The 13423-nt window shown below is 50.2% G+C and overlaps 6 protein-coding genes across 6 annotated transcripts; 4 read left to right on the forward strand and 2 right to left on the reverse strand.

Annotated features, from left to right (window-relative positions):
• Positions 1-440: 440 nt before the first annotated feature.
• Positions 441-2822, forward strand: TRV_02114 (uncharacterized protein; the record flags this gene model as incomplete). Its single annotated transcript, XM_003023681.1, has 1 exon — positions 441-2822. The coding sequence occupies one exon, from the start codon at positions 441-443 to the stop codon at positions 2820-2822; it is 2382 nt and encodes a 793-aa protein (XP_003023727.1).
• A 1370-nt stretch (positions 2823-4192) lies between these two features.
• TRV_02115 (uncharacterized protein) lies at positions 4193-4609 on the reverse strand (the record flags this gene model as incomplete). Its single annotated transcript, XM_003023682.1, has 1 exon — positions 4193-4609. The coding sequence occupies one exon, from the start codon at positions 4607-4609 to the stop codon at positions 4193-4195; it is 417 nt and encodes a 138-aa protein (XP_003023728.1).
• A 69-nt stretch (positions 4610-4678) lies between these two features.
• On the forward strand, positions 4679-6304 carry TRV_02116 (uncharacterized protein; the record flags this gene model as incomplete). Its single annotated transcript, XM_003023683.1, has 3 exons — positions 4679-4870; positions 4947-5343; positions 5397-6304. The coding sequence occupies 3 exons, from the start codon at positions 4679-4681 to the stop codon at positions 6302-6304; spliced, it is 1497 nt and encodes a 498-aa protein (XP_003023729.1).
• A 652-nt stretch (positions 6305-6956) lies between these two features.
• Positions 6957-8887, forward strand: TRV_02117 (uncharacterized protein; the record flags this gene model as incomplete). Its single annotated transcript, XM_003023684.1, has 2 exons — positions 6957-8484; positions 8544-8887. 2 exons carry the CDS (start codon positions 6957-6959, stop codon positions 8885-8887), a joined length of 1872 nt encoding a protein of 623 aa, XP_003023730.1.
• A 340-nt stretch (positions 8888-9227) lies between these two features.
• TRV_02118 (uncharacterized protein) lies at positions 9228-10906 on the reverse strand (the record flags this gene model as incomplete). The annotated part of the gene is made up of 5 exons (XM_003023685.1): positions 9228-9514; positions 9575-9914; positions 9968-10028; positions 10084-10532; positions 10613-10906. 5 exons carry the CDS (start codon positions 10904-10906, stop codon positions 9228-9230), a joined length of 1431 nt encoding a protein of 476 aa, XP_003023731.1.
• An 893-nt stretch (positions 10907-11799) lies between these two features.
• On the forward strand, positions 11800-12946 carry TRV_02119 (uncharacterized protein; the record flags this gene model as incomplete). The annotated part of the gene is made up of 4 exons (XM_003023686.1): positions 11800-12238; positions 12291-12386; positions 12442-12551; positions 12608-12946. 4 exons carry the CDS (start codon positions 11800-11802, stop codon positions 12944-12946), a joined length of 984 nt encoding a protein of 327 aa, XP_003023732.1.
• Between the last annotated feature and the right edge of the window lie 477 nt (positions 12947-13423).

Raw genomic sequence — 13423 nt, forward strand, 5'->3', positions numbered from 1 at the left:
GTTTGTCTTTGTAAAGCAGCAGAAGAAGAAAAATACGGGGCGTTGGCTTTTTAGCGCGAGCGTTGCTTCTTCCGCCCGCCGACTAGACAGGGAGCCTTGCCTCTCCTCTGCATTCACTCTCTCTCGCTCTCGCTACTCTCTCACTACGCTCTCTCTCACTCTCACTCTCTCTCTCTAACACTCTCGCTACCCTTACACTCGTTCAAGATAAACACAGACGGTGCAGTCGAACTCGCTCGCACTCAGACTAGACCGCTTGACCTGCTTCTGGCCCCGTCCTAGGATGTCGAGCTGCCTCTATCCCCCCTAGACCGACCTTCGCAGCAGACGGCGGACCAGCAAGCACCCAGAACGCCCACGACAGACCGACCAGCAGGAATAAACACACCAGGACCCTGAAGAACGACCGACCGAGGAGACGAGGAGTCGAGGAGACGAGGATGGCTCTGGCAGTGCCGGACGGCGGCCTGACGCTGCACCGCGACGCTGCGTCCTCCCAGTTCCTCCGGCTCAACCTCCCCCAGTCGACCCTCGCAGACCTGCTCCAGGTGCTCAACGACCCGTCTCTGCCAGCCGCCGCTGCTCCTCGTCTGCGGCTGGGGAAACGCCCGTCGCTGCTCATAAACTCCAAGTCGACGCCCTTCCACGCCTATCCCCAGACCTCTCGCTCGGAGATATACCAGCACGGCGGCAGCCAGGGCCAGAGCCAGAGCCAGAGCCAGAGCCAGGATGCCGCTGCCGGCGCAGACGGAGGCCTCTACTTCTCGGGCGTGCTCAGCCATAGCCTGGAGGTGCAGAAGGCCAAAGAGGCCACTGCGGCCACCGACGAGGCCCTCACGAACCTCGAGCGCAGCCTCAACGCCTTCGAGAAGGGCAAGGAGTCTCGCCGGACTCCCCTGATCGCTACCATTGACCAGATGCGAGCCCTCGGCGCCGGAGACAGCAGGTCGGCCACGGGCAGAGAGGCCGCCAGTCTGGCCAGAAAGTCGACCAGCAGAGCAGACCAGGAGAAAGAGCGCTTCTTCAAGAACGCCAATGCCTCTCGATCGACGCCTGCGAGCCCGGCACTCGTTCCTCTCTCGCCTCTGCCGCCGGCCGCTGCTGGTGCTGCTGCTGGTGCTGCTGCCACTACTACTACGGACAAGGAGAACCAGCGCCTCGAGGCCATTCGGACACCGCTCATACACCTGCTCGCCATACGGCCCGTTTCGGCCAAGTTTCTCGCTTCTCGAACGCGCTGCAACAATGCGGATGTGCTCGCCCTGACCAACAAGCTATGCACTCCCAACCGGCTGGACGGGTCCAAGTTCGATCTCAAGGATAAAGTGTACAAGGATCTTGACGTCTGGTCGTTTCCTTACCCGTCGGACGAGGAGAGGACGGAGGCGATCGAGAATGCCATCTCTGCCTTTGACCGGATGCGGATTTCCAAGGCAGACCGGCTCTGGCAGACTTTGCTGCCCAAGCATGAGCGAGGCAAAGGCAAAGTGCTCTCTCGGCTCAATCTACGCACCCAGCCCCAGGGCCAGGCCCAGACACAGCAGCAACAGTCTAGACTACAGGTTCCAGAAGAAGGCGGGTACGGCACCGGCAATGAGTCCGAAGGCCCAACGGCCCTAGACCAGTCCATGGCCACAACAACAACCCCAACAATCCCACACCACGCTCCAACTGCCAAACCGGCGGCCAAGAAGAGAGGAGGCCTGGAAAAGGCACTCTCTTCCAAGAGGGGGCCCAAACCAAAGTCTACGCCCGCTGCCACGCTCACGGGCAAAGTGACCAAGAAGACAGAGAAGAAGACGCCAGCGGCCGGTTCTGCGGCGTCGCTCAAGTCGAGGGATGCTGACCGATTCAAGTCCTCCGAGTTCATCCTCGACTCGGACGAGGAAGAAGCGGCGGCTAACGGTATCGTCGCCAGCAGCAAGCCTACCCTCGCAGCCACAACAACAAAAACAACTACCACCACTACCACTACCTCGACTGCCCAGCGCGGCCGGCCGCCAAAGACAAAGAAAGTGCCCGCCAGACGACAGCCCCCTGCAGCCATATCCGCTCCGACTACATCAACAACCACACGACCGGCCAATGTGACTTCACCACTGAAGCCGTCTCCTCTAGGCTCGTCACCGCCTACCAATGCCTCCGACGTCGACGTCCCCAGCGCCCGCCCGTCCAGCACAAAGTCTCGCCCTCACTCCAATTCACACTCGTCCAGCTCTTCCTCACCCCTGATACACCATCTCCCCCGAAAGATTCCACCGGCACAACCGGGAAAATCTCGACCAACACCCCCGTCCACGGCAACCTCCACCTCCACATCAGCATCCACCTCCGCATTACAATCAGCGTCGACAGCACCCGCCAAGCCAGGCGCGCTCAAGCGAAAAACCCGCCCGGCTGAAGATACCCGACCTCCACCGGCATCTTCGACATCCACCACCGCCGCCATCGGCCTTGGAATCCATGCATCCGAACCTAAACGCCGCCGCCCATCCTCCATCTCCTCAACAACGACCTCTTCCCTCTCCCAGCCTGAATCAATGCCCTCGGTCTCAGGCTCAGGCTCAGGTTCCGGCTCTGCATCTCCCCCCATCTCACAAACCATCCTGCGTGCCCGACTACGCACCAAATCAGCCCAGTTCAAACAGTACTATGCCAAATACCGGCTTTTGCACGAGGAGATGATGGCCCGCTCACGAAACGGAATGGACTATGACATTGATATCGAGCAGATTCGCAAACTGGAGAGACAGCATGCTCATCTGCAGAAAATGAAGCAGGAGATCTGGGACGAGGATCGGAGGTTACGCATGTCTTCGTAGTTGGCCTTTTTTTTTTTTTTTTCTCTTCTAAAAACTCCTTCCTTTTTCTTCACCATTTTCCTTATCTCATGTTTGACCATATTTCACTTTCCTTGCCATTACCATTCAGCATGATCTGCCTGCGTGTCCATATGCTTGTTCACTTTCCCTTCTGTTTCTTTTCATGTATCGCCTATCTACCTGCCTGGGAGTAAATTCATCCATCCATCCATCCATCCGCTCATCGTTGCTCTACTTTTTCTTTACGCAGCTAGTTTTAAGAGCCAGGAACAAAGACTAAAACCTACCATCACACAACCACATCACCATGCACGACCCCAACTAAGTTACATCTCAACTAACTTCCGTTCGCTCGCTCGTTCCTCGCTTCGGCCCATCGTACAGACCATACTTCGTGCCTATACTTAGTTCACCGTGTGCCGTCCACCGTTCAACAGCCCATCGTACATCGTGCCACGCCGACGCAACCCTTTCCCTCTCCTTTCCCCCCTTTCCCCCCTTCCCCTCTCGCTGTACCGCCCAGCCAGGCCCTCGATGTAACTCTGCCTGACTCGCCTTTTATCCCCCGATCCCATATTAATAGCACAGGTGATAATGTCTGATCTTAGCTAGTCGCAACTTAATTCAGCATTGCCGAGCTGCGCCGATGAAGCATCGCCTTGTTCCCTCCATACATACATACATACATACATACCTAACTTTACCCGCCCCTCCCGCTTTCTCATCTACCACATGCCGTCGCCTGTTCCACGCCTGATATCATGCTGTCGTTCTGGCTGGCTGTCCTGGCTGTCGCTGTCGCTGCTTGTGTTATTCGTCGAGGCCGAAAAGCAGGGAATAAGGTTACCCCACGTGCCACGAGGCGGGACCGGGCGGCCGGGACCCGCGTTCCGGTCTTTTTCGTTACGCCGATACGCACGATACGCGGAGATAGGTATTGTGCCTGGATCGGGGGCGTTCTCGAGGCAGCGGAAGATTGTGTACGAGGCACGGTTGACGAAAAAGGATGACGAGAGGGATGACGAGGAGGGCGGCAGGAGTAAGCAGAGATTTGGTCGATGAGGGCTGAAGGGCGTGAAGGGTGAAAGGAAGACGGAGTGGAAGACGCGGGTGATATGCTGCTTAGGTAAGATTAGTGAAGGAAGTCACATGATGAATAGTCTACACGTGATATACTCTAGTTGTGTCATGTGATCATTAATAAGCAGAACTTAAATTTGACTTCCGCCGATAAAAAGTTGAACAATAATAATGAACACTTGGATCCATTATTATTGTCAATGACGTGGATGCAGAGATAGATACCGATGTTGATGTTGATGTTGATGCTGAAGACATGCGGTGGAAGAATAACCATGGCATTGCTCTACTCAGGAATATTCATTCCGCTCATCTGCGAGGAATGAGATTTCTCTCTCTCTCTTCTCAACCTCACCCTCAGCTGTTCCTGGAGAAGCCGGATGGTACCGGTATGTCATCATACATATGCATGTCTCAAGGATAGACATGCCGAGATCCAGCATCATCCCACCCACGCCTAGCAGCTCTTCTGATTTCCCTGGTAGAAGTTCCAGCCACAGAACACGACATGTTCGCATATCGCCGACATCGATGGCTGTACGTCCGTCTATCTTCCTTCCTCTGTCCGGAAGCTGGGCTGGCACCTGACCAAGTCTCGATTTCGACCTTTTTCTAGATTCAATGAAGACAAGGAACTCGCGTTGAGATACCGGCAATTCGATATCCAGAATCTGATTAAAGTTGCTGTCCATGCTGTCGGCGATCATGCACGCTGCTGTATGTAGCAATTATACCCTTGCTTACATGCATTTGAGCGGAACAGCGTGTAAGCTGACATGTTATTTCCCCTGACTTACCCTGGCCTACCCGAACCAGGCACAAAGATACTCAAGTGCGCTGAAGGCCTTCATAATAAAGCCTTCCTCTTAACTCTTGATACCGGGCACGAAGTATTTGCCAAGCTGCCAAATCCCAATGCTGGGCCCTCGCGATATCTCACGGCCTCAGAAGTGGCCACGAGGGAGTTTGTTGGTTTTCTTGTTTTCTCATTAGTTTCATATCAGATTTTGCTAGTCTTGTGAATCTGATTGTGCCTTTTCATAGCTGCGTGATATAGCCAACTTGCCTGTCCCGAGGGTTCTTGCATGGTCAGCGGATCCAGCCAACCCCGCCGGGGCGGAATATATCATTGAGCAAAAGGCCAGTGGGATCAGGTTAGGTAGAGTATGGCATGAGTGGCCGCGGAAGTCGAAGTTACATATAATAGAACAGATTGTCAAGTTGGAAAATACCCTGACTTCTTTCAAGTTCTCGAAGCATGGCTGTCTATATTTCAGGGCTGACCTGCCGGATCCATTCCGTGGAGAGGCTGGAGGCTTGCTGCTTGGCTCCGACTCTACTGTGGGCCCGGAGGTTCTAGATCGATATGCTATCGGCCCACTTACTGGGGCGGAGCTTTGGAGTGCTGAGCGTGAGAAGATGGAGTTAGATAGAGGTCCTTGTGGGTTATCGTTTTACTCCTACGATTAAGCGCTCGTTAACAACTTGACACAGGGCAACGGTCAGAAGACTATGCAAGAGCTATGGGGGAGAATGAAATTGCTTGGATAAACCGGCATGCTTCCCCACGAATAAACGCGTATATATCTCTAAAAGACCCAGAATTACCTGATCGTGCTCTTAACCTTCTGGCTAAATACTTGGATGCCGCACCTTACCTTATACCTCACGACCTGGCCCCATGTGCAAACATCCTCTGGCATCCAGACCTGCATCTGGATAACGTCTTCGTTGACCCAACAACTTGTGAAATCACAGACATAGTCGACTGGCAGGGTGCAGGCATAGCACCTCTCTTCTACCAATCATGCATACCTCGTATGTTCAAACATGATGGCCCCGTCCGTGAGGGATGGATCGTCCCATCACGTCCGGACAACTTTGACACTTTAACCCCGGAGGAACAAAGTCAGCTTGACCGGAACCTTGAAAAGGAAACTGTTCACAAATACTACGAGGCAATGGTATGCAAGCATTCCCCCCGCCACTGGGAGGTTTTGAAAGACATGAGATATATACAGCGCAAACGGAGCCCTACCAGTCTCGTCACCGGGGTCTGGGAGAATCGTGACATATTCTTCCTGCGTCAAAGCTTGATTGCTATTGAAGCTCTGTGGGATAAGCTACGGCCAGACGAGACAGTTGAGGCTCCAATATCGTTCACAAGAGAGGAGTTAGACCTTCATATGAAGGAAGATGAAAATATCTCTGGTGTTGGGAGTATGCTAAAACTCTTTCGTGACCAAGGGGTTCTTCCTGACGATGGGATGGTAGACCCAGAGGACTATGACACTGCAAACACCAATTGTCAGAAGTTCAAAGATATATTCATCGGGCTTGCGAAGGATGAACAGGAAAAGGAGCTTTTCTCTAAGCTGTGGCCATATCAGGATAAGGAATAGTTTCATACCTTTGGGTAGAATGATATCTCTAGCAACTTCACTCTTAGATTGATGTACAATATATATAACATTATAAAGAGAGTCAACTGTGTTCGAACAAAGAGAAAAGCCTCACAGATATAACAGTAAATGCCTCAATCAATCTATCAATCTATCGAAATAGTCGCCTCTGCGGCTTCCAATTTGCATTATGTAAGCGACAATAAAGCCGGAACACGTGACACTTACTAAGCGCTATCTGTACTATAAACTTGCTGTCTCTCCCTTGCATGTTTTGTATACGCCGTTTGCGTCATACACTTCGGTTTCACGGCGACGAAGATCAGACAGATACCAGGTTAGCGACCGGTTCGGAGGAGGAGGGCATATCCAATTAGCTATAAACACCCTAACGATGGCGCCCAAGGGCCCAGGGACAAGCAAACGAAATCCCACCGTCTTAGTATGCGACCCAGCAAGCACCTTTCCTCAACGATCAGCAAACTGACACCTGCTCCAGGTAACCGACTCTAGAGACCGTCAAACAAGGTACTACCCGGCCTCACGGACGCCGAATAGTAGTAGCGCAAACGATATCCCTATTGCGGGCCCGCCTAGTTCTCGCCTCATAACCGTCGATAATGTCCTCCAGTACGCCTCAGATTTGCCCGCGATGCAGCAACGTGGACAGCTCGGCCAGCGAGGCCCAACTGTTGGAACAAGTTCTGCCGTGCGCTCTCGGTCTGGCTCAGGATCAGAGAGCAGGTTAAGATCCGGTCTGAACGCCGCTAGCAACGCTCTTAGCTCGAGTATGGATAGCAGACACCGAAGCGGAGGCCGTTTGGCCTCTTTACCGCAAATACCGCCTCGTTCATCCAAAGTCAGCGAGAAACTAGTTCTTCTTCCAGAGACAGTGGAGGAGGAAGAAGAGGAGGAGGAGCAAGAAGCAGAAGAGGAGGAAGAGGACGAGGATGATGAAGTTGCGGATGACGAAGGCACGCCTTCGAAGATAAATGAGAGATATGAACGATTACGACGCTTGACTGCTGCCCGCGCGAAGCAGCCGGATTTTACACAGGATAATATGGCTGCGCCGCTCCTTGATAATGAAGAAGCTATTCGAAAACGCAGATTCGCCGCGAGCCCTGAGAAAGGGAAGAGTTATGCTGAGCGTCTACCCAAGGCTCGAAGAGGGAAGAAGTTGCCTCGCGTAACGGCATATTGCACTGCTCAGGCGTATAAGATGGGTGCTGCGGCAAGCTTTGTCAAAGAACTCCACGATGCGCGCACAAAGTTGTATGATGACTGCTTATACGCCGCATACCATCTACCCTTATTACCTGGTCGAGACGGGTATAGGGTGAGAAGTAGCCCTATCTTCCGAAGTGCAGAGGGCAAAGTAGTCCTAGACGAAGAGATTGCAAGGAATGAGAGAAGGGATTACCACGATGAATACTTTACAGAGACAGAGGAGCATTCTGTTCGAAATTCAGAGGAGCAGGAGAGACGTGAGCGCCGCCGTGAGCAAGAACGGGACCGGGAGGAGGAGGATGGCCATGAGCGTGACCATACACACGATCACGAAGTTGGAGCAGAGCGAAGTAATGGACGACGCCAGGAAGAAAGAGATACACCAGTCCGTGGCCATTCATTCCATGTTGAACATCACGACGATCAACCCTCAACTCAAAACGGTGACATCCGACAGCCTACCTCTCCGGTCTCCACTAGACAATCCAGACCCTCAATACCTCCCAACGCCCTCTCCTTTGCAGAAATGTTCATATTCAGCTACGGGGTTGTCGTCTTTTGGAACTTCACAGAGCGTCAAGAGAAGGAAATCCTCGCAGATCTCGCATTTTGCCCTGCACCAAATGACCTACCGCTTAACCCTCTGGCGGAAGAAGATTTCGAAACAGAAGAGTTCCACTTTGAATACTCTTCCGCTATCTCTAGACCCCGAGTGTATAATGATATGATTACATTACGATCAGGGGATCATATGATTAAACTGGCTATCAGTCACGGCATAGCGCAAAGCACAAAGCTCAGTTTCTTTGAGGAGGGCATGGCGCGACAAATGGCAGATGCAAAGGATGTGCCGAGACGGTTAGCTTTGACGGGCCATCTAGGCATGGGCAGAGAAGAAGTCTTCCGTATCATGGGCAGGTTATTCAAATCGCGTGTTGAAGTCAATCTCTGTAAGCATGCCCTTATCATTCTCTTCATGTACGGATTTATACTAATGAAACTCCTCCAGCTTCGAACATGCTCGACGTGCCCAATTTCTTCTGGGATAGCGAACCGATGCTTCACCCCCTGTACATCGCTGTTCGCGAATACCTAGAGATAAAACCTCGCATTCAAGTTCTCAATGAACGATGCCGAGTCTTCCTCGACCTTATTGAAATCCTCTCTGATTCTATCGCCGACAATAAAGTGTCCAGCCAGACATGGATTATCATCATTCTGATTTTCATTTCCATCATCGTTACCCTATCTGAGGTGGTGCTGAGATTTGGCATTCTATCGACCAAGAAGGGAACTCAGAGTAAGATGTTGCTAGACCAGGGAAAAGCCAATGGTATGAGTATTGGTATCTAGCTCCGTGAATGTATTTTCCTAATATTTGTTGCCGGTTTCTTGCTTTTTCATATGCGACATGTTTGTCAGATGGATGGTTGTTTGCTTGGTTTAATTGTAAATTGCAGCTGTGGTTTGTTTTTTCCTGCAAGCGTTGACGTTTAATACCACATTTGTCTTTACTTTTTCCTTAATTTGATATCACTGTGAGGCTTAAGTTTTACAGTATTGCAAATTTACCGACAGAGCAATATAATTTGGTTGAACACTTAGTCTCAAATTTCCCATCAAATGCTTGATTTACATATTATCCAAAGCATCATGAGCTGAGACAGGAAGATAAATCCTGCTTGGGATCGCTCTACTTCTTAGTGATGTGGACAGACTGAGCATTGCAGTATCCCATCATGCCACCTAATCCTCCTTCGTACCCAATACCGCTCTCCTTGTGTCCACCAAACGAAGTGTTGTTGCTCAGTTCAGCGTGGTTGTTGACCCACACACAGCCGGCTTCGAGCTGGTCGGCAATACGCTGGGCACGTTCTATATCTTTTGACCAGACAGAAGCACCAAGACCCATCTTAGTGTTGTTAGCTTCCTTGATGACGCTTGCCTCGTCATTCCAGGTTACAATTGGGACGATTGGTCCTGAAAAAGTAGTGAGTTAGTTGGCTTGCGGAGTGGGACATTATGGTATAGTATACTCACCAAATGGCTCCTCGGTAACGATACGTGAGTCAATTGGGGGCCTATCGATGATGGTAGGCTCGACGAAGTAGCCCGGTCGGCCAAGATCACTTCGGCCACCAGTGGCAACGGTCCATTTCTCCTTTTCGATATCGGCAAATAGGTTCTTTACCTTGTTGAACTGCATCATGTTTTGAATAGGGCCATGAGTAATGCCTTCTTCGTCACCGGGCCCAACCTTAAACTGTTTAACGGCTTCCACGAGAGCATCGCGGAATTTCTCGTGAATAGATTCGTGTACAAAGATACGCTTGATGGCGGCACAGACTTGGCCGGAGTGGATAAATGCAGTGAATGCGATCTGCCTTTATCAGTCCATATACCTAATTAAAGACTCTTGACATTTACACATACCTTTGGAATAGCTTTCTCAAAGTCCACATCTTCGCAGATGATGGCTGGGTCGTTTCCACCACTTTTTGAAACATTAACATCCATAGACAGGTTTTATACGGGATGAAATAGCTTACAGCTCTAGAGTGACTCTCTTCAAAGTCTTGCTAGCACTTGCCATCACTTTCTTTCCTGTGAAGGATGATCCGGTGAAACTGATCTTTGCTGGGCCAGGATGCTCCGTCAACATAGGTCCTAGTGTGTCATCGCCGCTAAGGACTTGAACGACACCAGGCGGGAAGAATTTCTGGGCAAGCTCAACAATTTTGAGATCTGTGTAAGGGCTGTAAGGGGATGGTTTAATGATGGTTGTGCATCCGGACATGACGGCAGGGCCGATTTTTTGACAAGCAATCATCAAAGGAAAGTTCCAAGGAACAATTCCAACAGCGACACCCAAAGGTGTGAAGCGCTGGATAACCTTCTTTTCTTCGGTGTCTTCAAGGACTGTTGGCTTTAACTCAAGCTTGGAATTGGCACGAAGGTTTGCGACAGCAGCTTGAATCTCGAAACCTGCGATTAGTTTCTATTTTACTCGTGGTTAGCCTGTATATACAATATTTGCCATACATAATGCCCATTCGCTGAAGAAATCAATATACTTACCGGCTTCCCTTGCTCACGAATAGTAAGGTCCAAGAACTGCTCTGCATGCGCCTCGATGGCATCTGCAAGACCAAGAACAGCCTTTGCTCTCTCTTCGTGGGAGGTCTTGGACCATGACTTGAACGCTTCCTGGGCAGCAGCCACGGCAGCGTCTACATCTTCAGCGGTTGAGATTGGGACCTGTGGATTAGGCTCGCCAGTGGAAGGGTTAAAGCTATGGCGAGTTACTGCCGCGGAGGTCAATTTGCCATTAATGACATTGCGAAAGGTGGTAAAATCAAGCTTGGCCGCCATGTTGGTATTATTCAATGAGCTTTTGGTATCCTACCTGAAGAAACATCAATCTGTCAACTGGGATGACAGGGCCCCTTTTATACGTATGAGCGGCGGGCCAGAGCTTTGTAGCAGCGTTTACACCGTTCCATAACGCGGGGCCTTGTAGTGGGGGTGCTCCCGTCCCGGACTTAAGCAGGCAGCACTGTACTCGCGTCTGATCTACGCATTGCTTGAGGGAGGAGCCTGGAGATGATCGAATAACTGGGATTAACTCCACCCATAGCGATGCGAAGGAGCATCATAATGGCCGAGGAGATGTTCATTGGATAGATATAGGGAGTCCAGAGTGCATCTCCATCTATCAACAGCCTAGGAACGCTGAAGGCCAAGTGTTCGTCCGTAGCGGACGATCCTTCGGCACCATCCTGGTCAGAATAAGTAGGGATCTTCGGAAAAGTGCAGGAGGATAATGAATCCTACTGCTGGCTCTTGGATAATTCTTCTGCATCCGGACTTGTGCAACACAGGGCCTTCTTGTCAAGAGATATCCCGTGTTCATAGTAATATAAAGATATAACATCCAACGTCGAGGTCGCGACAAAAGGAGAAATCCCTTTTGATAATGAGCCGGGCCCAGACAGCACCACGTGATTTTAAGCCTCGGCTGATTAATAACTAAATTCCACCAATCAACGAACACTATCACTTAACAAATAGAAGGAACAAGCGTGGAACTGAAATGCAGCCAGTCATGTGGGACGCTTAGACGAACTTATCCTTTTTAGGCTAGTTCGGTCTTGAGCTCACTCAACTTTAAATTGCTCGGGACTTCCTCAGCAGAGTTGATTACAGCGACTGCTGGCCCAACATAAAGACAGAGTGCTTGATAGCTATGAAATATTCACGATATTATGCCTCCCCCTCTCCGTGTGTTAACTCGAGGCTCGGTGTTGGTCGGCAAACGCGGTCAACGCTACGTTTTGCTTGATCCACTCGTTCAACGCAAAGGGAAACAGTGTAATGTCTGGAGCGCTGCAAAGCAGGATGACCCAATGCACCAGTTTGTCCTCAAGAAACCAGACGATGAAGATGGTCCCGGGTGGCCCGACTTCACTCGGGAGATGGAAATGCAGAAGCTGTTGTATAAATCTGGTTACATCCGTCGGATGGTTGATGTCATCCCGCCTCCTTCTGATACGGAGCCGCCAATCATGATTCTTGAAGCATTCGAGAAGTCGCTGTGGACCGCACGATTGCGGCGTCCTTTTTCTTTGGGGGAGATTCGATCTGTTATGAGATCTATCGCGATTGGGCTGAGTACTATACATCACAACAATATTGTGTATATAGGTCTGTCGCCTAGAACAGGTCTTAACATTAATGGACACTAAGTATATGCCAGACTTGAAGATGGAGAATATCCTTGTCAATGGGTTCGATAATGAGACTCCAGGCTCTGGTGAACATTTGGTGACTAAGATTGCTGATCTTGGGATGAGTATATTATTGCTATCTATCTTGCTATTATAAATGGATAACTGACTGAGAACTAGTGCGACCACCTTCCCAGGGCCCTATATCTGCAATTACATATCGCAGTCCCGAGGTATACTTTAAGAAACCCTGGACAACTGCAACAGATATATGGTCTTGGGGTATAGTGGTATGTCCTTTTATATCTATAACTCTTATGATGGACTATATTTATATTTCTTATAGTATCTACATCTACTTCAAGCCCATATTAATTTCGAAGAACCTGGGATATTTGACTCATTAAAGGTTGAAGGGACATTAATAGATAAGGAGAATACTATTCGGGCAGCTATGGGTCAGGAGTTTGATCTTCATACGATTGAGTATTATAACTCAGACCCAGATACACGACAACTACTGCCACCAAAGGATAAAACAAGGACTGAGCTTGATCATTGGGTAGTAAAGCTCATCAACAAGGACATCCCGGAAAAGGATATTCAGACAGTCCACGTCGCCCTCAATCCTGTTCCAGAGCTACGCCCCAGTGCACTTGAGCTTCTGGAGTATGGCTATATCTAAGGCCCTATAGCTTGGGACGCCGTTGGCTATACCACAATCAGGTCGGGGTTATCATTCGACGGATCACCAAATAGGTGACCACACTTTAACTGCGTCTAGTATGCCCGCAAGGCCCGGTTTGAGGATTTTACTAGAGTATGAGTCCTCCGATACCAGATCAATCCATTAAACAATACGCATTTTGTTGGTGACCCTATAAAAGCCTCAAAGTAAAGAGTTTCCGCGCAGGATCCAAATAGACGAATTGGAAAACAGATGTATCCGTGACTAAACCGAATACTGCAGAGCATAAGCAGCAGATGTAGCTGAGGAAGCCTGGGTGTGAAGAGTAGGCAGAGAAGAGAAGAGGTTGATTGATTTACATCCGCAGTTGAGGTCCAAAAGACGTCATGCAGCGATCTTAGTGACTAATTCTATTAGTAAGCACCTTAAGTGACTAGCGTTCCTTATTTTATTGGGGTCTGTTGTTCGCGCTAT

Source organism: Trichophyton verrucosum (assembly GCF_000151505.1).
Source record: "Trichophyton verrucosum HKI 0517 chromosome Unknown contig00198_1.f1.exp, whole genome shotgun sequence".
Taxonomy (NCBI): domain Eukaryota; kingdom Fungi; phylum Ascomycota; class Eurotiomycetes; order Onygenales; family Arthrodermataceae; genus Trichophyton; species Trichophyton verrucosum.